The sequence below is a fragment of the Nuphar pumila genome, chromosome 8 (assembly GCF_984573655.1).
Source record: "Nuphar pumila chromosome 8, dmNupPumi1.hap1.1, whole genome shotgun sequence".
Taxonomy (NCBI): domain Eukaryota; kingdom Viridiplantae; phylum Streptophyta; class Magnoliopsida; order Nymphaeales; family Nymphaeaceae; genus Nuphar; species Nuphar pumila.
Genome location: NC_143256.1, coordinates 18995233 through 19020426, shown reverse-complemented (window position 1 = coordinate 19020426; position 25194 = coordinate 18995233). Strand labels below are relative to the sequence as shown.

Here is a 25194-nt window from a genome sequence, read left to right as displayed (position 1 = left end):
TTCCTTGATATGCTCGAAAGGTCTCTAGAATCATCAATAATGCCAATATTTTAAAGAGTGCAAAAGGAGCAATCCAACTAAAAATAACTATATATATATATATATATATATATATATATATATATATATAGAGAGAGAGAGAGAGAGAGAGAGAGAGAGAGAGAGAGAGAGAGTAATGGGTACGTGCTAAATAAAATATGCTAGATGAAACATGCTAAATGAGTTTTTCAGGGTTTTTTTGTTTTATTTTTAAATTCTAATAGTACAAATGTGATCTATGTACTTGATTTTATAGGGTTCAACTCTTTAAGTGTTCGATTCTGACACATGAGCGGGTTTTTATAACGTTTAAAAAATCACCATTCCAAAATCTTTGTTAATTTTTAGGCTCCAAATATCATTTTTTTCATCAAAAACACATGATCCAAGTGTGGATTCCTCGTAAATTGACCATGCCCAACACATTTATGGGGTCAGAACTGCAAAAAAAAGAACCCACACCAAAAGAGCAGAAAAACCCATTTAGCACATTTCATTCGCATATTTCATTTCGTACACACCCATCTCTCTCTCTCTCTCTCTCTCTCTCTCTCTCTATATATATATATATATATATATATATATATATATATATATATATATATATATATATATATATATATATAAATGACCAAACATGCCAAAAATACAATACATATTTAATAAGACATTTTAATAATTTTCAAAATCTTTTAATAGTAAGAAAATTTTTCAACATCAATTTTGAAAGTCATTAAATTTTTATACACAATATTCATTGAGAGTCTCACCTCAATAGATAATTTTATGAAATCATAGTTCTTGATTTATAAGAGAACACAATTGCATATTATCAAAAGAAGAGATGCATGCATAAAATATCTCAAAGATAAACGTATAAATCATTCATCACTTTAAACATTCATGAAAACATGCATTATTGAAAGTCAATACATACATCTATCTCGAAAAGCACATTAATGCATGAAATATGAATTTTCAAACAACATCAATACCATGAATAAATAACTCACAAAAGAGTTTAACCCACACAAAAAATATTCATAAAGCAGGGTTTTTCAAAACAAGTAGCCATATTAAATGTACAACAGAAATAATGGGGAAGTTCAAAATCCCACGTACAAATCATAACAAGAGATATTTTGTAATAATGACAAATATTAATAACAATTTAAATCTCAACAATAAAAACAATATCTATAAATACACTCAAAATATTGCATCCTATGCAACCAATGCATATCATGATGTAAATCACCCAAGATAACTAATCATGGAACACATTTAAAATATCTTTAAGCATGCAATTAAAACATATTCAATGCAAAATGCATGAAGAATTTTCAATAACCATTTCCCAGACAAGGGTAAATGAGTGATTTTTTTTTAGAAATTTTGTGGAGAGATTTGAAAATCCCACAAATATCAAGAAATGATATTTTGCAAACCTTCACAATAGTTTGACCACCATAAGCAATTTACCTCACTTGACCTTCAAACCTCAAAATTCAAGTGTAATAGCTGCTAGAACAAGAGATCAATGACAATGCCACTTATGAGCTTAACAAACACACAAAAAGTGTGAACATCTCATCTATATAAAATAACACTTAAATAAGAGACAAACCTCAATGTTTCAGCTACTAGAAAAAGAGCATAATACAAACACACAAAAAGTATGAATAACCAATGGGTGCACCTAACTCATTGCAAACAAATCTTTCTTGTCTACGTAAAATGACACTTAAATAAGAGACAAACCTCAATATTCAAGTGCATCAGCTACTAGAATAAGAGTATAATACAAACACACAAAATGTGAATAACCAATGGGTGCATATAACTCACCACAAAAATATCTTTTAAATAAGAGACATAATAGGAGAAGACACGAAGTAAGAGAGCTTGTAATAAAAACAAACTAATGTCATCAAGAAGGATAAATGTATCAATTTTAACAATCTTTCAAACACCATATTTTCAAAATAGATAACCATCACAGATAAACATAATTATAAGTATTCATAATAACATTGTCCAAATAAACAAATGAGTGATATAACACACTCATAGAACTAGAGATCAAACAACCGTCAATTAGAGCCAAACTATAAGGCGACAATCTATACTGATAAGAAAACCAAGGTGCACACAACTCACCCCAACAAGCATCTCTTGTTCAACAAAAGCAACATGGATGTAGATACCAATCAAACCCAAGACAAGTGACAACACATCACTCATAACCTTTGGGAATCTAGACTAGTAAGATGACATGAGGTGCACACATAACTCACCTCAACGGCTAACTCTGACCCAACAACAAGGCCAAAAATAAATGGCGCATCCTAGAAAAATCTATGATGGACAAAAAACAATGCCAAAAGAAGGCAAAAAATACTCACGGAAATTGATTTTCAAATAAGTGAGTTCATATATAAAAGTACCGATTTGAAAAAACAAAGTTTTAAATCAAATCCAATAAAGGTAGATGAAGACTTAGAATGAATATAGTTCAATCATATGCACAACAATATGTCAATTGATGCAATCACTTCCAACACAAGATGTCTCATGACAAATTTTACAAACTTTGACAAGCAAATAATGGACAAGAATCATGCCCAATATAAATAATCTACATAGATGTGATGAAATTATGATGTTAGAGTATCTTTCAAAAGATAATGGAATCATGAATCCACCAATCAAGAAACAAGTGCACTAAGGCACATCATATACAAAAGATCCAATAAATCTCAATAAAAAGACAAAAGTATATGATTTTATTAAAGAAAAGCTTCTAAGAAGCTAGATCTAAATCATTAGTCTACTATTAGACAATTGATGACAAACATATAGAGATTCACAAAGAGCTATATAACTATCAACAACCATGAACTCATATATATCATACAAAGAATTTTATCACAATGTAACAAATATAAAATCTTTAAGAAACATGAAATGAAGTATCAATGCACAAGAAAGAAACCACTAAGGGTTACAAAAGTGCACAAACACTCAAGTCACTAAGCTACCAAAAAGCACATAAAACTACTATGGGCTAAGCAACAATCATACAAGAGTCTTTTAAAAAATATAAGTTTTATTCATAAAATGCTCAAGAAGCATACACAAGAACCCACTAAAAAATATAATGCATAATAGAGAAATTAAAATATGCATTCGAGTTCATGATGACAAATCATGCTTATGCCATCCAATAATAATCACAAAGGCTACATAATTAAAATCATGCATGGTCACATAGTTAGAATCACCAAAGAAACATCACTATATATTAAAAATCCCAAAGATAATCTATGTAAATACATACATTAAGAGACACAAAAAAAAAATGTAAAAAATTAATATTTTGCAAAACATGAAACACATAAGATTTTAAGAAACCACATATTTTTGCAAAATATAATTTTTTCAATATACATATCCATAATCTAAAAAATATATTAAAAGACAATAATTTCTATTGAGAATGTAGGGTACGGGTTTGGTTCTAGACCCAAAATGATTCTTTTGTATTGTATTTACATGGTTGGTGTTATCGGATCTGGGTTGACAGACCCGATCCAACTTGTATCATATATATTACATTGAATATAGGGCACAACCTCTCATTGAGAATCGTGCCAGTCATTGCTGCCTCTCCTTCTTGCAAATCCCTTTCTCTTCTGCTGTGGATGAAGATCTGGTCGAAGGTGCGTGACTTCTAACATGGTATCAGAGCAGGCTGAGAAGTAAATACTAGGTCGAGTTCTCTTCTTCCTTTCTTTGATCCAAGATCTGATCTTATCAGATCAGATTCTATTCTCCTTCTGTCCTGAAAATTGATCTTATCATATTGGGTTAAAAATCTCTTTCTTAAAATTTTTAAACATCTTTCTTCCTCTCTAAGTTTTCGATCTCTTAAAACTGAATCTGTTTACGTCAAACAGTCTGGTCACGTCAAACCAGATCTGTTTTCTTAAATCTTGATTATTTTTTTTCCTCTTTGATGCTGGATCGGATCGTTCCAGATCTAGTGTTTTCGTTCCAAGCCAGACTAAATTAGATCTGGCCATGGCATATTGATTCTTCCCTTCAGCAACGTTAAATCAAATCTGATCGTATCAGATCAGATTTGTGTTTCCATTTAAACTTAGATCTCTCTTTTGTCTTTCAAGTCAAATCTTATTCTCCAAAACCAAATCAAAGTTTCGGTCCATACAAAAAAAAAATTCAGATCATTAATTTGTCGTGTTCTACTGATTATTTGTTTCCCTGCAATATTATTTTCGTAGCAAAAAGAAAAAAAAAACAGATTTACATTGCTGGTAAATCAAACTGCTGGTCAGAGTGTTCTTTTGTTGTCCTTTCACATGGATTCTCCCTTCCAGTTTCCTTGGACAACTCATATAACTACTTGACCTGGAAGCGACAAAGTTTTCCTTTTATTAAGAGTCTGGATCTCTCTGGATATCTTGATGGAACGATCCATGCACCACTAGAATTCGTCCTGCAAGAAGAGCGAGATGATAAAGGGGAGGTTTCCAACAAATTGATTCATAATTCAAAATTTGTAACATGAAGAAGAAAAGATCAGGCAGTTGTGGCTTACATTACCTCTATGCTTTCCCATGAGATATTAGTGGCCATCCTAGATGAATGTTCAGCCAGAGAGTTGTGGCAAATATTGGCGCAGACTTATTCACATATTTCATAAGCTAGGATTTTGCATTTAAAGAGAGAATTTCAGCTTTTGAAGAAATAGAGTTTATCAGTGACATAATACATGAACAAAATCAAGAGTATTACATATCAACTAGCCATGGTGGGTTGCGTAATTCTTAACAAAGAAAAGGTTCAACAGGCACTGAATGGTCTGGGTTCTGACTACCACATGTTAGTCACCTCTCTTCTATGCCTCCCTTCATTGCCCAGTTTTGAAGATCTACGGACTAAGCTACTACAATATGAAGTTACCATTAGGGGCGAGAAGATGACCTTGAATTCCAACAACCATGAGGTACTTGTCACATGAGTAGTATTAGGGCGAGGACGTGGGGGCTTTTGAGGCGGGCGTGGACATAGAAGAGGTAATCAAGGAGGCCGTGGGCTTTTTCCCATACCCTACATGTCACCTAACTTGTATCCAGGGAACCCTATAAACATCCCGACATGTTTTCAGTGTAATCAAATGGAGCACATTAAAGCAAATTGCTGGCATAATCCGCAAAACAAAGGCAAGTTTAATGGTGCTGGGCCTTCTACTAGGGGACAAGCAGGAGACGACCGTAAAGGAGATGACAAGAAAAATGTGAAGAATCTTTTGATTTTCGCTCTTTCAGAATTGAGCTTCAAGCAAACTGAGTAGGAGACTTGGTACATTAACTCCGGGCTGCTGCACATGTGACATGTGATATTGGTAAGATTTATTAAAACCGGAGATGGTGTTCTTCATCCTATCTCTCATGTTGGAAATATTTTCCTTCTACTCCCCAATTCCTCATTACCTTTATCTGATGTTTACCATTCTCCTAGTATTGTTAAAAACATTATTTCTGTTTCTAAACTTGTCGATGATACTAATTCTTTTGTCGAATTTACTCTTTCTGTATGTGTCAAGGATCTTCTCACGAAGAAGACACTCGTTGAAGGAGAACGACAGGGAAACATGTATGTCTTCAAGGAGTCTCTTCTAGTTCATGATGCATCAATAAATTCACAACCAGTTCGTCCAGTGTCATTCAAAGTTTGTTTTAGTCTATCTCAATGTAATAAGCCAGAGATTTGGCATCGTCGTCTTAGTCATTGTAATCATTCATTTATTGAGAAGCTTGTGTCTAGTGGACTTGTTCCGCAGTCTAGTTTGAATGTCGAGGCTGATTTTCTTCTTTGTTTCCGTTGTCAATTATGTAAAAGTCATGTTCTTCCATTTCATTCAATAAATCAAAGAGATTTTGTGCTTTTTGAAATTGTCTATTCTGATGTCTGGAGACATGCCCCGCAGTCTTCTTTATTGGGCAATCATTATTACATTACTTTCATTGATAGTTACTCTAGATACACCTGTATTTATTTTATCAAATATAAATCTGAAGTTTTCAAGCTTTTTTGCTCATTCTGTGCTTTAGTTTGTAATCAATTTTCAACTAAAATTCAATATTTTCATTGTGACGGTGGATGAGAGTACTTATCAAAGGAATTTACTGAATTTCTCTAAGATAATGGAATAGGTCATCGAATATCTTGTCCACACACACCACAACAAAATGGTGCGGCTGAAAGAAAATACTGGCACATTGTAGAGAGTGCGCTGAGTATGTTGCATAACACTCACATTCCTTTAAACTTGTGGATGAAAGTTTTTCATTCAGCTGTCTATGTCATAAATCGACTGCCAATGAAATTGTTAGCCGATCAATCCCCTTATTTTACGCTATTTACACTATTTGGGGTTCATCCTGACTATAATGAGTTGCGAGTGTTTGGCTGCATATGCTATGTTCATATTGACAGTTCTTAACGTGATAAGTTTCAGAAAAAGGCATGCAGGTGTAGGTTTGTTGGATATGTTGATCAATATAGAGGATATCACTGCTATGACTCCACTACCAGTCGCATCAGAGTTTCATGGAATGTCGTGTTTGACGAGACTCATACTGATGATTCAGGAAGTACAGAGGGACACTGTAAGGATGCTAAAAGTTATCAGCCATGGCTTGTTGCTGAGGTGCTTGATCAAATGGTGATGCATGACGTACCCTCATGTCATACACTATCTGCAGAACAAAATAGTACAGTTGTACACCCAGAAAAGGAAATGTCGACAAACACACAAGATATTACTATGCCTGTCATTTCAGATGTTACAAAGTTTTAAGGGATTACCTATGTGCAGTGAAACAAAGACAAAGTTCAACGACCTATTGTGCAACCCAGGAGGCTTGAGAGGATTCACCATCCTATTGAAAGATGGGTAAGTTATGACAACTTCTCTACAGACTTACAACTGTTCATCTCTCAGATTGAAAAGCATGATGAACCTATCAGTTTCTCACAAGCATCTATGTCAATCAAATGGGTTGAGGTCATGAATGAGGAAATGAAAGCTTTACATGAGTGTGGGACTTGAAAGATTGTTCCTAGACCATCGAACAAGAATGTTGTAGGATCTAAATAGGTCTATAAAATCAAGTATAAACTCGATGAATCCATTGAACGCTATAAGGTGAGGCTAGTAGCGAAAGGGTTCACTCAAGAATACGGGCAAGATTATGCCGAAACATTTAGTTCTGTGATCAAGATGGAAACTATTCGATTAGTTCTGTCCTTGTCAGTTCAGTATGGATGGACTCTAAGTCAACTTGATGTCAAAAATGTATTTTTTGCATGGCACTCTCAAGGAAGAGGTGTATATGGAGCAACCCTCTAGTTATACCAAACATAGCCCCAACACACATGTTTGCAAGCTACAAAGAGCCATCTATGGGCTAAAGCAGGCCTCCCGCTCATGGTTTGATAGTTTCTCTATTGAAGTTCAGAGACATGGGTTCGATCTCATCTTGATCATTCGCTTTTTATTTTTCGAGATTGTCAGGTACGCACCTTAATTCTTATATATGTGGATGATATTATTATTACTGGGAACTCCGATGAACACATAGAAGCTACCAAGATCTTATTGAGTCGACAGTTTAAGATGAAAGATTTGGGGGTTTTGCGTTATTTCTTAGGGGTTGAGGTGGATCGACAGGATGAAACACTTCACTAACCCAACACAAATATACTTTGGATTTGTTGGATAAGGCAGGCATGAAGGATTATAAACCTCTATTGGCCCTAGTGTCCTTAATCATAAACTCGGATCCCGGGATGGGGAAGCATATGAAGATTCCAAGAAATATCGGAGTCTTGTGGGTATGTTCCAATATCTCACCTTCACTAGACCAGACATTGTGTATGCAGTGAATCAAGTTTCACAATTCATGCATGACCCACGAACAAAGCATATGAATGTTGTCAAGAGAATCCTTCGATATTTAAAAAGAACTCTTGGAGATGGTCTAGTTTATCATCAATCCAAGACTAAAGGGGAGCAACATCGACTGGATGTATACACAAATGCAGATTGGGCTGGAGTTCCAGATGACAGGCAGTCGGTTTCTGGATATTGTGCTTTTCTTGATGGGAACTTGATGGCGTAGAGTAACAAGAAACAACGTGCATTTGCACAATCTAGTATTGAAGCTGAGTATCGATCTATGGTGGCTGCTACAATAAAGGCCACATGGCTGAGACATCTTTTGACTGAAGTTGGAGAATCTATGCTACCCACCACTCTCTTGCGCGATAATCAAGGTGTCATACAAATTGCTTTTAATCCTATTCACCATAGTCGCACAAAGCATATAGAGATTGATCAATACTTCATTCGGCAAAAGATTGAAGATAGAGAAGTTGCACCTACTTATGTTCCTACGGCTGACCAAGTGGCAGATTTGTTCACTAAGGGCCGTACCAATATGCGTTTTTGGTTCTTGAAGAACAAGTTGTCCATGTTGCAAAACCATGCACAACTTGAAGGAGGGTATTGAGAATGTAGTGTACAGGTCTAGTTCTAGACCCAAAATGATTCTTTTGTATTGTATTTACATGGTTGGTATTATCGGGTCTGGGTTGACAGACCCAATCCAACTTGTATCATATATATAACATTGAATATAGGGCACAACCTCTCATTGAGAATCGTGTCAGTCATTGCCGCCTCTCCTTCTTGCAAATCCCTTTCTCTTCTGCTGTGGATGAAGATCTGGTCGAAGGTGCTTGACTTCTAACAATTTCTACATATTCTAATTTCAAAAGAAGACATTCATTTTTAATATAACCCTTTCAAAACACCTACCATACATATGAAGATAGAAAAGCTAAAGATACATACCGGAATGCAAAATCCTTGAATCCATGCTATTCATTAATACGAATCTTTTTCAAGACCATGATGCCTTGCTCTGATACCATGTCACAAAATGGCATGGACCTCAATGCACTCTATAATGAACTCCAAGAATAAAAACACAATGCATTTGGATAAAAACATAATAACTAAAATAAAACACAATAGAATGTGAATGAATAACTTCATTAATAAAGAACATTAAAAATACAAAGAAAAATACATTTTAATCATCATTACAATACACTCAAAAACACACAAGAAGCTTAAAACTACCCATCACTCTCTTACCTTACAAAGGAACCCATATTTACAGAGAAACGAAGGAAGAAAAGAGATTAAAGGAGAGAAAAAGGGAGTCCACATTAGTTTGACTAGCTGTTGGACCTAGTCCAATGGCTAGATTTCTAGCCGTTGGACCAGCAGTCCAACAACTAGTCTAAGTCAACCACAGTTGACTTAACTTTAAAGTATATAATATATATACAAGTATATATATATATATGTATATATATATATCTTAACAATATTTGGGTTATATCATTTGAACATCTAAGACAAGTAGTTTGCATTGTATGCTGTATCTTAATAGCCTTTAGTTTGCAAACTTAATCTGTTGAAGTGATTATGTCACTATGAGAAATAGAGATGGTGAAAAGCCCTTCATTTTCCTTGTTAGCTTCGAATCACATCGGCTACTGCTGGATTTCTGGTTTTGACTGAATTGCCTGTTGCAATTTTACAGGTGGATTAAAGGAAAGTGTTAATGCAATATTTGATACATTGTTTTTTCTTATTTTTAGGTCTTCAAAGAGAATGCACTTGCTGATTATGATTTTTTCTTTTGGTGTGACTCAACAGAAAGATACCTATTCATTCTTTGTTTTATATATTTATTTCTCTAGTAGCCAACTCTCATATCTTACTGCGAAAGCTTATCCTGCTGTTTCAGGTGCTAACAGTGTCTGCAGATAAAACTGCAAAAGTGTGGGAGATTGATGAAAATGAAAACGGTAAGGTGAAGAAGACACTTACTTCATCTGATTCTGGACTGGATGGAATGCTAGTTGGTTGCCTGTGGCAGAATAATCATCTTGTCACTGTTTCCCTTGGTGGCACTATTAGTATATATTCAGCCAATGACCTAGAAAAGATGCCAGTATCATTTTCTGGGCACATGAAGAGCGTCACTGGTTTGGCAGTCACCTCTGAAGGCAGCCAAAATATTATTCTATCTAGCAGTTATGATGGGGTGATTGTCCGATGGATGCAAGAAGTTGGATGTGCAGGAAGGTTACAGAGAAGGGAGAACTCTCAAATTAAATGTTTTGCAGTGGTGGAAGGAGAGCTCACCACATTTGCCTTTGATAACAAGGTAGCACCATTTCTTCATGTACATGTAGTAGTTGCCTTTATTTTTATATCTTGTGGTTTGTGTGCTTGCACCATCTTTTTGAAGCTGATTTTCTTGATGACTTATGATTGCAACTAGGCTGGAGAACATGATGATGTGTCTTTCTATTATCCAATATGATCACTGAAATGAATATATTTCAATTCAATCTTGCACCTTGATGGGGTAGGCAATTTACACACTAGCTAAAATTACTACTCAATGTTGAGTCAGGCATAGTAAGCCAACAAGATCTTGTGTTCTAAATAAAACATGTCTTGAGGGAAAAGACTGACTAGATGTTCATTGCAATTGAATAACAAGAAAATGAAATCTTGCATTGATGGAGAAATGTTAGATCCCTCAATATAGAAATGGTACAAGAATGTGCTTCACAAAATGCCCTTATGTGATATTACAGAAGTAATTTTGGCATTTTAGAGAACAATGGAGTGAAAAATATAAAATATATAAAGAATATGAAAAGTGAAGTTATTGATGACTAGTATAGTTTTGTGAACTCCATGTATAGTGAACTGTGATAGTGTTAATAATTTTCTCCGGTGGTAAAGGAGCTTGATTGTAAATTATATTTTTATCAATAAAAAATGTCACTGCCTTTAAAAGTAGAACTACAAACTGCAAAGATTTTGTCATAAAATATGACAAATATTGAGATTAGGGGTGGCAAAACCTGACACGACCTCCCAACCCGACCCGCCAACCCGCCTTTTAGGCGGGTTCAGGTTGGGCTTAAACTAACCCGTTTAATAAACGGGTCGACCCGCCTTGATAGAAATCATGGGTTCCTTTCTTCATCTACAAGCAACATCACAACATGGGGAGAGAGAACGTGGCTGCAGCAAAAATCCCTAATCAGGGTATTCATTTTTGCTTCTCTGATTAAATACACACAAATACAATAGCTAGGGTATGCCCATTACATGTTATGATAAAATTACAACATGCCATTAATGAAACATTAATGAGCATGTGTTTAAAATGAAAGGAATTGGGTCTGGATTCTGAGTTCCAGACCTTATACTAAATGACAGTATCTTTTCACCCCCCCTCCAGTTGTACATGGTTTTGGACCATGAACATCCAAAATCTGTCCTTGATAAGTCCTTTTGTAAACAAGTCAACAACTTGATCAGCAGTCCGCACGTATTCTGGTTCAATTTCCTTCTCTTCAACCTTTTGTCTTACAAAATGTTGATCAATTTCAATATGTTTGGCACGACTGTGGTAGATAGGATTGAATGACATGTTGATAACACTTTGATTGTCACACAAGAGAATACTTTTAGAAATCGATTCTCTTCTGTCAACAGGTGTCTGATCCATGTTACTTCGGCTGTAGTAGCTGACATTGATCTATATTCATCTTCTGTGCTCGACCTGGCTATGGCTTTTTGTTTTCTACTGCTCCAGGAGACAAGATTTAGCCCAATGAAAACGCAGTATCCTGAGACAGACCTACGTTCATCTGGATCTCCTGCCCAATCTACATCTGTGTAAGTAAGGAGTTCATGCATGTGATGACCAGGCATACTCTTTCTGTACAGAAGACCATCTCCAATAGTACCCTTCAAATATCGAAGAATGCGTTTAACTGTTTTCATATGCCCAATATGTGGTTCATGCATGAACTGAGATACCTGATTGACAGAATAGACAATGTCAGGCCGAGTGAAGGTAAGATATTGAAGCATTCCTACTATCCTGCGATATCCTGTAGGATCCTCGTACAAATCTCCATCTTAGCAACTGAGTTTCTGATGAAGTACATTGGGTGTGCTGAGGGGCTTACAATCTGTCATACCTGCCTTGCTAAGAACATCAATGGTATACTTATGCTGAGTAAGCGTCATGCCTTAAGGAGTCCTGTCAACTTCTACTCCAAGAAAGTATCGCAGTTTACCAAGATCCTTCATCTTGAATTTATGATTCAAAAGTTCTTTAACCTGTTCAATATGTTCATTAGAGTTACCTGTAATGATAATGTCATCAACATATATCAATAACAGGGTAATTATATCTTTGCATTTAAATATGAAAAGAGAATGGTCAAGAAGAGACCGACTAAACCCATATTTTTCTACTTCAAGAGCGAAACTCTCAAACCAAGATCGAGATGCCTGCTTTAGACCATATATAGCTATCTTTAACCTGCACACGTATTCTTTAGAGTTCCCTTTTGCATACCCAGTGGGTTGCTCCATGTATACTTCTTCCTTCTGAGTTCCATGTAGAAACACATTCTTCACATCCAATTGGTTGAGAGTCCACTGGTGCTCAACAGCCAATGATACTATGATGCGGATAGTTCCCATTTTCACAACTAGAATAAAGGTCTCATCATAGTCTTGTCCTTGCTCCTGTGTGAATCCTTTGGCAACCAGCCTTGCCTTATATCGCTCGATAGCACCATCTAGCTTATACTTTATCTTATAGACCCATTTTGACCCAACCACATTCCGATTATGTGGTCTGGGAACAATATCCCAAGTGCCAGACTCATGAAGAGCCGCCATTTCGTTGTTCATAGCTTCAATTCATCTCTTAGAATTTATTGCTTGATAAAATGTTGTCGGTTGATCTTCCTTGCCCAAAGAGGTTAAGAAAAGTTGAAAATCCATCGTGAAGTTCTCATAACTGACCCACCTATCAATAGGATGCCGAGGTCGGGTAGACCTTCTGTGAGCAAGTGATTGAGTGGAAACATAAGGAGAATTATGCTCCTGATTAAAGCTGGGAGGTATCTCCTTCTCACGTCGAGAATAACCAATGCCTTTATACCTTTCGGGGGCCAATAGTGATTCAGACGTTACACTTTCTTGAGTTCTTTGCGCAACAGTAGATACGTTTCCCTAGTCTCTTTGATTACATTAAGAAGAACATACATTATCAATACTAGAAAAGAGATCTGAGTTCAACCAAGGGTGATAAACTTCAATTTCAGGAGGAGTGCTAGCATTATGACCAAAATTTGATTCGTCAAACACAACATTTCTGGATATTTTTATGCGCTTGCTCACGGGATCATAGCATTTGTAGCCTTTGTAATCATCAGCATACCCCACAAATCTGCACTTTAAGGCCTTATCCTGAAACTTGTGCCGCATTGAACTGTCAACATGAACATAACATACACCCGAATACACGCAAATCATGATAATTTGGATGCACACCATGCAAAGAGAAATAGGGTGATTTGTTCTCTAAGATGTTCATAGGCAATCAATTTATGACATAGACAGTTGTGTGAAAAGCCTCTGCCCAGAAGGTAACTGGAAGGTTACTATCATGCATCATGCTCATTGCACTCTTGACAATATGACAATGCTTCCGTTGAGTAATCCCATTCTGTTGAGGTGTGTGAGGGTAAGACACATATCTACTTATTCCATTTGTTTGGAGGAAATTTATGAAGTCATTTGAAGAGAATTCACCCCCTCCATCACATTGGAAACAAATAATATTCTGAGAGAATTGGTTTTGAACAAAAGAATGAAAATTCTGAAATAACTTGAAGGTTTTAGATTTACTTTTCATAAAGAAGATCCATGTGTATCGAGAATAACTGTCAACAAATATGAGATAATATCTAGTGCCATACATGGAAGGAACTGGAGCCGGGCCCCAAACATCAGAACATATAATTTCAAATGGTCTTGAAGCTCTTTTATTAATGGAATGAAAATGAAGAACATGACTCTTACACTGAAGACAACTAGAACACTTTTTATTATCGACACTTAAGTCTAGACTTGACTTGGGAATAAGACTACTTGAAACAAGCTTATCAATAAAGCGACTACTACAATGACCCAGACGACCATGCCAAAGATTCGACTCAATACATTCAGAAAGATTAAAAACACTCTCAGTAGAAACTGAAGATGATGATGTGAGCTTCAAGATGGAATCAATAGGTTGAACACGAGAGGAAGGATTCTCTTGGAACACGTACATATTTCCTTGACGTTTTCCTTCAGTGAATGTTTCTCTCGTTTGAAGGTCCTTAACACAAACAGAAAAAGGAGTAAACTCAACTGAAGCATTAATGCCATCTACAAGTTTAGAGACCGAAACAATATTTTTCTTGATATTAGGAGCATGAATGACATTTGAAAGTGCAAGAGAATAGTTGGACATGGGGATTACAAAATTTTCAATGTGCGAAATATGGTGGTGAGACCCATCTCCAGTGACTATACTATTTCTACCAACATAAGAAACAAGATTTAGGAGCTTACCAGCATCACCAGTGACATGAGTGGCTGCACCCGAATCAACATACCAAGTACCTTGATTATTCTGTTTGATATTCAATTCAGCCAAGGCAAATAATAGTAACTCTTTGACTTCTCCACTATTTTTCAATGTATCTGTTCCCTTTCTTGTCTCCAATTGCTTTCCTCTATTTTGCGGGTTAAACCAGCAATTTGCCTTTATGTGTCCCTTTTTGTTCCAGAGAAAGCAGGTAGGTATTGTCCTTTGCCTTTGCCCATTGGGAGGAACATTGGGTGTAGGTAGTATTCCACGACTTCCTTGTCCATTTCTTTCTTGACCCCATTTGTCTCGAAAATCATACCTACCACGTCCTCGCCCATAGGCAACTCCTGTGGCAAGAACATTGTGTGCTCCAACATGAGCATGAGTATCTTCAGAAAATCCTTTCAACGTCATCTCATACTGTAAAAGCTTGACACGAAGATCTTCAAATGTAGGTAAATCTGGCAAACACAATAAGGAAGTAACCATCATATGATAGTCCGACCCCAGCCTACTCAAAGTTTGTCGCACCATATCTTTGTCACTAACAGGGCATCCCACAATGGCCAATTGATCTGTAATAGTCTTCATTTTGTTCAAATACTCCATAATAGTCATGGAGTCCTTTCTTAGCATTTGAAACTCTTTCTTTAAAAATAATACTCTGGCCTGAGAAACTTGAGAATATGTCTGAACCAGTCGATGCCATAATTGCATTGTTGAGCATGAAATGAAATGGGGATCTTCGAAACACGAGCTTAGATTAACAAGGGCAAGTGTCAAGAATGACACTAAAGCATAACCCTTAAAAAGGGTATAACCGGAAACAAAATAAAAACAAAAATGTATTATTTATTGATATGAAAAACCAATTGCTTAAGAAGCATTGGAATGAAATACAAGAGGGGCTGCACCCCTTTATATACACAGCTGAAAGAGGACTCAATAGAGCTGTTGGACATAGTCCAACAACTCTATTAAGAGCTGTTGGAATGTGTCAGTCCAACAGCTCTATTGCTAGTCAAGTCTGGACAGGACTTGACTAGCAACAGTCATTCTAGTTCAAACTGAACTAGATGACATAAAGACAAAAAATAAAAATAAAGGAAAAAAAATACAGAAAAGAAAGAAATGAAAAATGTATTTATATATATATATAATAATAACATAATATTATTATATATACATATGTGTACAGTTTTACATTTTAACACTCCCCCTCAAACTTACGGTACAATGAGCGAAAGTTTGTCTAAGAGAAAGTGAAATCGGGGAGCAGCGAGAGGCTTTGTAAAGAAGTCTGCTAACTGATATTCTGGAGTGACATATGGCAGATCAATTATCCCGTGTAGATATTCCTCTCTGACGTAGTGACAATCCATTTCGATGTGTTTGGTGCGTTCGTGGAATGTTCTGTTACTGGCAATGTAGATCGCACTTTTGTTGTCACAACACATTTGTGAAGCCTTTGTTGCTTCAGCTCCCATGTCAGCAAGCAGTCGTCGGAGCCAAACTACTTCCATGGTCGTGGTTGCCATGGCTCTGTATTCAGCTTCGGTGGATGAGAGAGATACCTTCTGCTGCTTTTTACACCTCCACGAGATCAATGATTCCCCTAAAAAGACACAAAAGCCAGTGGTTGAGTGTCTGTTATTGGGATCACCTCCCCAATCAGCATCAGTATATGCAATTAAATCAAGAGAAGAGGAGGAAGATAAGAAAAGTCCTTGTGAAAGAGAGGACTTGATGTATATGATAATACGCATGACTGCTCCCATATGAACAGAAGTAGGAGCATGTTGAAATTGACTTGCTGTATGAACAACATGTGCTATATCTGGTCTGGTAATGGATAGATAGGAAAGTGCCCCGACAAGCTGTCTATAAGGAGTAGGGTCTGCAAGAAGTTCTCCATCATCAATCTTCATTTTAACATTAACAACTTCTGGAGTGTCAACTTTCTTATCATCAGTAATACCAGACCTGAAAACAATATCAAAAGCAAATTTAGTCTGAGATAATAAATATCCTCTAGGAGAATAAGCAACTTCAATGCCTAAAAAGTATCTCAACAAGCCCAAATCAGTCATTTCAAAATGAGATTTAAGAAGTGTTTTGATTGTTTCAACTCCCTGTTTATCGCTTCCGGTGATGATCATATCATCCACATAGAGAAGAAGCACAATGATCCCTGCATCAGAATTCTTAATAAACAAAGCAGTGTCAGTTAAACAGAATTGAAAACCAATATCAATCATAACACGACTAAACCTATCATACCAAGCTTTTGGTGCTTGTTTAAGTCCGTAAAGAGTTTTTTCTAAGCGAAGGACTTTACCCTTAGGAATACTTAGACCAGGAGGGGGTTCCATGTATACTTCTTCAACTAGCTTTCCATTTAAAAAAACATTTTTGACATCCATTTGCAAAATAGACCATTTTTTGATAGAAGCTAAGGCAATTAAGGTTCGGACAATAGTCATACGAGCCATCGGAGCAAAGGTTTCTTCATAATCAATCCCATATTCTTGGGCATAACCTTTGGCTACTAAACGGGCTTTATATCTTTCAAGAGTACCATCACTCTTGGTTTTAATTTTATAAACCCATCGACATCCTATAGTTTTCTTCCCTGAAGGAAGATCTTGAATATTCCATGTAGAAGCCTTTTCAAGTGCATCTAATTCAGTTTTCATGGCTTCTATCCATTTGATATCAGTTTTTGCTTGAAAATATGTGGATGGTTCTTCATATGAGTGAATTAATGCAATAACTGCCCTATATGTGGGTGAGAAAGACTCGTATGATACAAACCAGTGGCGTAGCTAGGATTGACGTGGGGGATGGGCAAATAGGGGTGTAGCAAACAAAAAAATGGCGTGATAGTCGGGGGCTCGGGGGCAGCGCCCCCGAAAAAAAAAATTGAGATAAAATAAAAAATGGCTACAATTATTAATAAAAATCTATTTTATATGGACAAATCAAACTATTTGCTGCAGTCAGGGCTGAGCTGGGCTAGGACTGGGCTTTTAAAAAAAAAAAAATTTAACTGTTTCGAGAGGCAGGACTGGGCTACAGCCCATTCCTGCCCCCGCCCCCCCCAGCTCCGCCTCTGACCACCAAGATTGGTCGTAGAACCCCGAAAAAGCTTTAAGCTAAAAAATGAATACATTTTTTATGACACCGATGATGACCAACATGCACCATATGCAGAATTCAAGCAAAAAGAGTATAAAAATGCCTGTTAGACAAAAAATACAGACGCCCAATTATTAAAATCTGCCAATGGCCACAGTTACTCACTACAAGAATCCTAGACAATCGAGAACAAGCAATTCACTCACCAACTATCTGGTAGATAAAGATACGCTATCCGTTGCCTTCGTTACATTGATAGACATCCATACCTTGTTTTAGCAGCAGGCACAAAAGGAGAGTCCTATGCACGCACGATGACCAAGAAAGGATAGCAAGATTGACTCTTCCAATGAGGTTGCGCCCAAAAAGGAGGAAAGAAACTAGACCCACGTTCAGTTGTGCCCCAAAAAGAAAGGATCAAGAACCAAATTGAAGGATTGGCCTGTATTGCTCCTGTAGAATGGATAACTGGATACTGTATCACCAGAGCCACTGAACATGAACAAAACCCACCCTCAAATTTAGGAGATAAGAGGGTCTTCTTCAAACTGCTAGCGATGGTTGCCGGAGATTTGCAAAGGTCCAACTGACTGCGACACCGGTGCCTGGCGTCGCCGGAGATTGCAGCCGATAGGGAGAAGCTCGGAGGGGGGCACCGCCACCGCGGGTTCACCGAAGGGAGGCCGGCGGCACAACAGAGCACAAGGGTTGCCGGCGAATGGGGTTGCCGTCTTGCCTGTGACTGAAGGGGAACGCTGGAACGGAGGGGCAGAGCTTTAGAAAACTGGCTAGGGTTTTACCCCTCGCCTCTTTTGGCAGGCTCTAGACTCATCGAGAGCCCGGGTCTCGATCGACTCGGTTTCACGAGTCCCGATTCGACTCGGTTTTCCGAGTCATGAGTCGACTCGGTTTCAATATTTAGGGTGGGCGGCCGCCCACCCATGCCCACCCCTGGCTCCGCCACTGATATAAACTTTCCTGGAGGCCTCGAGATTCGGGATGATTGTCTAGTTGGAATGTTAGAATATTTTTCAAGTGCACATGGAGGATTAGACTCTTGTCGCCTGGAATATTGAATACTAGTATCTCTATGAACTTCTTCATTTTCAACATTAAGATCAATAATTCTTTGATCATCATCAAAGTTACAATCAAGGTCATATTCATCAGATGTTGATATTAGATCTAGCAAAAAGGAGTACTCAGTGACGTCTTTTAATTTTCTAAAATCAAAGAAGCTCTCCTTTTCAAGAAAGGAAACATTTCTAGACACATATAGTTTATTATTTTTGAAGTCAAAACATCTATAACCTTTCTGGTTTTCAGCATATCCTAAAAAGGCACAGGGAATCACACGAGGAGAAAGTTTATCATTTTTGTCAGTAAATATGAAACATTTGCACAGTTTTACATTTTAAAAGAGCAGTCATCTGGAATTGCCACAAGCACTTCTTGTGACAATGTAGAAGTGATATAGGCAACCAACGCCTGATCTCACTTCATCCAGGATACATACTCAGGATTTCTAACATAGGTAATAGAAAGATCTTTCTCACCATTCTTTTCTTCTTGTGGTATGAATTCTGGAGGAACAGGAACAGAACCATCCAGATGTCCAGAAAGGTCCTGACTTCTTATGAATGGTATGATTTGTTGCTTCCAAGTTAGGAAATTGGAATTGTTCAGTTTCTCAGACACGAGTTGGCTGAGAAAGTTTGAGGAAAGACCAGACTGAGAATGAGGGAATGAGTCCATATTCTTTTGAAGCCAAAAACAAGAAGGAATAAGATCCAACCAAGAGAAGGAATAAAAAACAAGAAATGGCCTTACGACAAAGACCCAACCACAATTGAATTCTAGTATAATTCAGAACATAAATTTTAATATCAGAGAAGTCTAAAGACCAGACTAGTTTTTTTTTTTTAACTGATGAACACGAGGCAAAAAAACAGGACTGCACAATAAAGAATCTGTTCTGAATAAAATTCAATCAGTAATAGGTACGTTATTTTGAAAATAATGTGTTTTCCTTTTAGAATAATGAGAAAACAGGCAAAACAGAGATGAAAATGAATTCGAAGATGAAATTATTTTAATCAAGATAGATCTGGGCGTGCAGATCACAATCTGATCTGACGTCAATATGCAAATGAGTTTGGAGTGATCCTTTTCAACTCTTGTAATCACACATAGATAAAAGAAAATGATCTTGCTTGATTATTTTGCTTATGGATGGGTAAGATCACGTGCAGCAATGTGAAAGAAGTAGTAGATATGACAGAAGAACAACAGGGAATGAAAGAAGGAGGAAATATGCCAACGTGACCAAATTTCAGTTTTGGATTTTGGAAATAAGAGAAACACGTTGGCTTAAATAAAAAAGGGGAATCAAAAGGAGGTACTTGAAGAAGACAATAAGCAGATTAATGATGTATTTCAAAAGAGCAAAAAGAAAGAGGAGAGTACGAAGAAGAGATTTCAGTCCGGACTGCAGATTTAAATACAAGAGAAATCAATAGGAAAAATGAGAAAACAGGTACCTTAGAAGGAGACAAATCAGTCATAGAAGGAACCGATCTTCAATATTGAACCTGCTGCTCTGATACCATGATAGAAATCATGGGTTCCTTTCTTCATCTACAAGCAACAACACAGCATGGGGAGAGAGAACGAGGCTGCAACAAAAATCCCTAATCAGGGTATTCATTTTTGCTTCTCTGATTAAATACACACAGATACAATAGCTAGGGTACGAAAATACCCATTACATGTTATGATAAAATTATAGCATGTCATTAATGAAACATTAATGAGCGTGTTTAAAATGAAAGGAATTGGGTCTGGATCCTGAGATCCAGACTTTATACTAAATGACAGTATCTTTTCACGCCTAACCCGTTTATTAAACGGGTCGGGTTCGTGTTAGGGGTATGCCAACCCAGCTGACCCGTTTAATAAACGTGTTAGGCGGGCGGGTCAACCTGCCAATCCGTTTAACCGACCCAACCCGTTTATAAACGGGTTGGCGGGTCGTGTCGGGTTACCCGTTTAATAAACGGGTCGGGTTCGTGTTTGCCACAGCCGACCCGTTTAATAAACGGGTCGGGTTCGTGTTTGCCACAGCCGACCCGTTTAATAAACGGGTCGGGTTGAGGTATGCTGACCAGCCAACCCGTCGGGTCGACCTGCCAACCCGACCTGATTGCCACCCCTAATTGAGATAGGCAACAATGCTCCATCTTGAGGTGTTGCAAAGATATCTATCGAATTGATTTATGAAGTCAAGCCTTGAACTCTCTTGGAGAATTTGCAATTCTGTTCAGAAAATTTGAAGTGCTAAACATCTTGAATGCAACTCTTTCTTATTAAAGTGGCAAGTCACCAATATATGGTTGCTTCTTTTCATAGATATTATTTATCACCATAAAGCTTCCTAGAAGTTTCACCTGAATCTCTGCCTTTTGTAATATTGCTTTTACATGAATTCTTTTCAAATGGCCCAAAAGACATGGCTTTATAATTTGGCTTCAACATTTAAGCTTATGATCATTTGTCTCTTTTCTATTCAATGGTACGGAATTCACTCTCAAAGAAAATAAAACCAGAGGCGGTTCTTTTATGCACATACATGCAGGTCATCTATTTTGTACTTCAAAGGAATTGGCATAGAAGATTCCTTTTTGATGAGTAGCCTTCAATTTTTTGAATATTCATGGCCCATCTCAGTATCATTTCATTGTGTATGAATTGATTAATCAGGCTAATCGGATAACAGATATGTTAGTTAATTCACAAGGCTCCAAACTGACTAATAACAGTATCTTCCAACATATTCTCTCTAAAAGATAAATATACTCTTTGTTGTTCTTGTAACTTCAATCTCTAAGAGGTACGTAAATGAGACCAATTTCTTGATGTCAAATTCTTGAATTAGAAACTTAAATAGCCTTTGAAATTCTATATAATATTCCATTGAAATAGTTTGACCAAAATATGCAAGTAATATCATTTTCAATACTCCTTGAGAAGAAATAAAAAATGAATTGAGATTTGTTCACGCCCATGCTTGAAATGAGCAGTACTACATCTTTTAAGCAAGTAATTCAACTTTATGTTCATGTGGTGAAGACGAAGAATAGAGAAGAGATAACAGGAGGTACCACAGGGCTGTAAAGTGCCTCATATGGTGGGTGATGTCGCAGTCAACTCTCTTGTATGTTATGTCTAACTTTAGGTTAACCTAATTACACATATACCTTTTGAAAGGTACACCTTGCCATGTAATGATATAATATGACGAGCAGTGCTTCATTGGCCTAATCATAGCACTATGGATATTGTTTTGTTCTGACATTGTTACCGTGCCAGTTGTAATTTTGACATATAAAATGTCATGAGCGGAAATTCTCTTGATCCAATGTTCACAGCATAAGGAATTGATTTGTATGTGACAGTTGACACTATTTGTTATTCATTATGTAAGTTGTACAAGTGGAATTTGATTTTCGCACGTGCATGGTATAGTCAACCTCTCTCACGCTCTCTATAAACAGGCAACTAACTACAATTTGTATTCATACATGTGCATATATGTATTGGATAAACTGGGAGCTATGTCACATAGGTACGGGTGCAGATGCGGGGGCGGCGATGCGGCACTTTAAAAGAACTTGGGTGTGGGGGTGCGGGAGGGTATATATATATATATATATATATATATATATATATATATATATATATATATATATATATTTTAACACCACCCCTTTACCCTTTCTCGTGGTACCCCATTCTCAAGCCCCATCCCTCTTTACCCCTTCTCGAGGTACCCCCTTATTTTTTTAATTGGGGGGGGAGGGGGGTGCTCGAGGTACCCTTACCCATTATCGAGCCCTGTCCCTTTTTTTAATGGACAAAGTTAACCAAGTCCATTTTGGACAATGATAACCTTGGGTGCGGGTTGACCGAATTGGGTGCCACACCCGCGTCGCGTCGACGTGGGTGCAGAGGCCTCTTTGGTGAGTCCCTGTGACATAGACTGGGAGCATGTCTGTGCTCGCTAGTATGTCTAATGGCAATAACATGTGAAAGATTTCCAAAGGCTATTCGGTTGGAGATTTTCTCCTCGTTTTTAAGTTATATTGTCCTAGTCCAATTTGATGATTTTATCAGGTGTTCTCCAAATATTTGGTCCTCTTCTTTGATGTTCGGATAGTAAATATCAGGGATAGTCCATATATTCTTGTCTGGAAAGCTTTGCAGCCAATTATAAAAGTTCAATACACGGTAGTATTGCTCACCAAGTCTGATGAATAGCATATTCCTTTAATAAGGAACAATTTCTTAATCTACCTGCCAAATTCCAATTGATGATATCCTGCTGTGGGGCTTATATTTTGCTGACTATACAACAACTGTAGCTATGTACAATATGTTCAACTTGCTTTTGCTACAAGAGATGATCCTTTTCCCAAAATTTTACAGGTAAGGAGAATTCCGCTGCATGCTGATCAGTGTGGTGATGAAGAACAAATTGATATTGGTGCACAACCAAAGGACTTAAATATTGCACTTGATAAGCCCGAGCTGGCATTGCTTTCAACTGATTCAGGAGTAATCATGCTTCGTGGATCCAAAGTGTTGTCAACTCTGAATCTTGGGTTTGCTATGACGGCATCTGCAATTTCACCTGATGGAAGTGAGGCCATTGTTGGTGGCCAAGATGGGAAACTCCACGTCTATTCTGTCAATGGGGACACTCTCACTGAAGAGTCAGTCCTTGAGAAGCATCGTGGTGCTATTAACGTCATTCGTTTCTCCCCAGATGCCTCTATGTTTATTTCTGGTGATCTCAATCGAGAAGCTGTTGTATGGGACCATGTCACTCGAGAGGTACCATCTCTCTCTCTCTCTCTCTCTCTCTCTCTCTATATATATATATATATGTGTGTGTGTGTGTGTGTGTGTGTATCAATCCTTGAACACAAGCACACACACATAACAAAAAGAAAACAAGAATTGGTGTATGTACAGAGTCTACAGACAGTATGCGAGGGAGATGCACATTATAACACTTTGCAAACCATGTAAATCCTTTTTTTTTGTCTAAGAGAAATAATTTAAGCCAGGGGATAAGAAATCTTTCAACAAGCTTACAGAATAGATCAAATTAAGATTCTTAACCACCAGTCCTATTCCGACCAATCCAAGCTAAATCCCCATCTGGCCATTTTATTGGCACAATCCAAAGCTTGTTTGAACAACCACTGAAATGCTGGATAAAACCAAAACAAATGCTCAATTGTTTCGTTCTCATCGAAACAGAAGTAGCAAGTACTTGCAAGCTGGAAACTTTTGTCTTTCAATTTGCACTGGTTATTAACCTTATCAAGTGCTAAGAGCCACACAAATATCTTGGCTGTAGGAGAGGGATGGAAACCCTGGACGGTGTCATTTGGAAAGTGGTCTACATCTTTACAGCCAAAAGCATGGCTAAATGAAGCTATAGAGAACATAACACATCTGTCACATTTCCATATAAGAAATTCTCGCTGTCAGAAATTTTCCATGGGCCTAAAAATCCAATAGCCATAACCAAAACCAATCTTCTACCTCTTGCTCCTTGAAATTCCTTCTGAATTCAGTGAACTAACTAGCTCTTCCTTTCCAACATTCACTTACGAGTATGCTGTTATCTCTGTTTATGTGAAAAAACGGTGGATATCTTTCAGCAAGAGTTACATCCCTGGACCATAAGTCAGTCTGGAACCTCAGCTTGACCCCTTTGCAAGCTTGATTTGAACCATAAACTTAATTACCAATTCAATCACCCCCCTTTGCAAGGTCGTACTCCCTTGAAAATTTGATTATTTGGTTCCAGCCAACCACACCACCAGCTGAGATAGAGCTACCATTTCCACGTACCAATCCATTTATCCCCTTCACCCAAGCCTATGGGACCAAAAAACAAGTTAGATTCCAGATTTGTTCAAAGCTAACAGTCAGATCTGCCTATGATTCCAGTAAGTGTTTTAAAATTTAACATTCAAAACAAAGAAATCTTCTGAAAAATATTAAATCCATAGAGAAGAAAGCGGTTAGAAGATTAGAGGAAAAAGCATGAAGATGAGATTAATAGATCACTTCGTCATGGCTGCTCTAATTCTGTGTCAATTTTTGTCATTTCAATTTGACTCAATGAAATAGGAAAGAGAAAATGAATATTCCAACTACAACAGGTTGATGTCCCAACTCATTAATCACATGGGATGATCTCTCATAATAGATTAATCCTCACTAGGATTGAGTTAATTTTTTTTTATTAGTCAAGCTAGGTTTGCCTGAATATGGCCCGGTTGAGATAGTGTGACTCCAACTGGTACTA

The 25194-nt window shown here is 37.2% G+C and overlaps 1 protein-coding gene across 1 annotated transcript in view; it reads left to right on the top strand.

The window, feature by feature from the left end:
• Nucleotides 1-10532, top strand: part of LOC149829718 (actin-interacting protein 1-2-like) — a 28643-nt gene extending 18111 nt beyond the window's left edge. The window contains exons 4-5 of the mRNA XM_090015277.1: nucleotides 9951-10373; nucleotides 10491-10532. Of these exons, the coding sequence (XP_089871403.1) occupies nucleotides 9951-10373; nucleotides 10491-10532 (465 nt within the window). The remainder of the gene's footprint in view (nucleotides 1-9950; nucleotides 10374-10490) is intronic.
• The last annotated feature ends 14662 nt before the right edge of the window (nucleotides 10533-25194 follow it).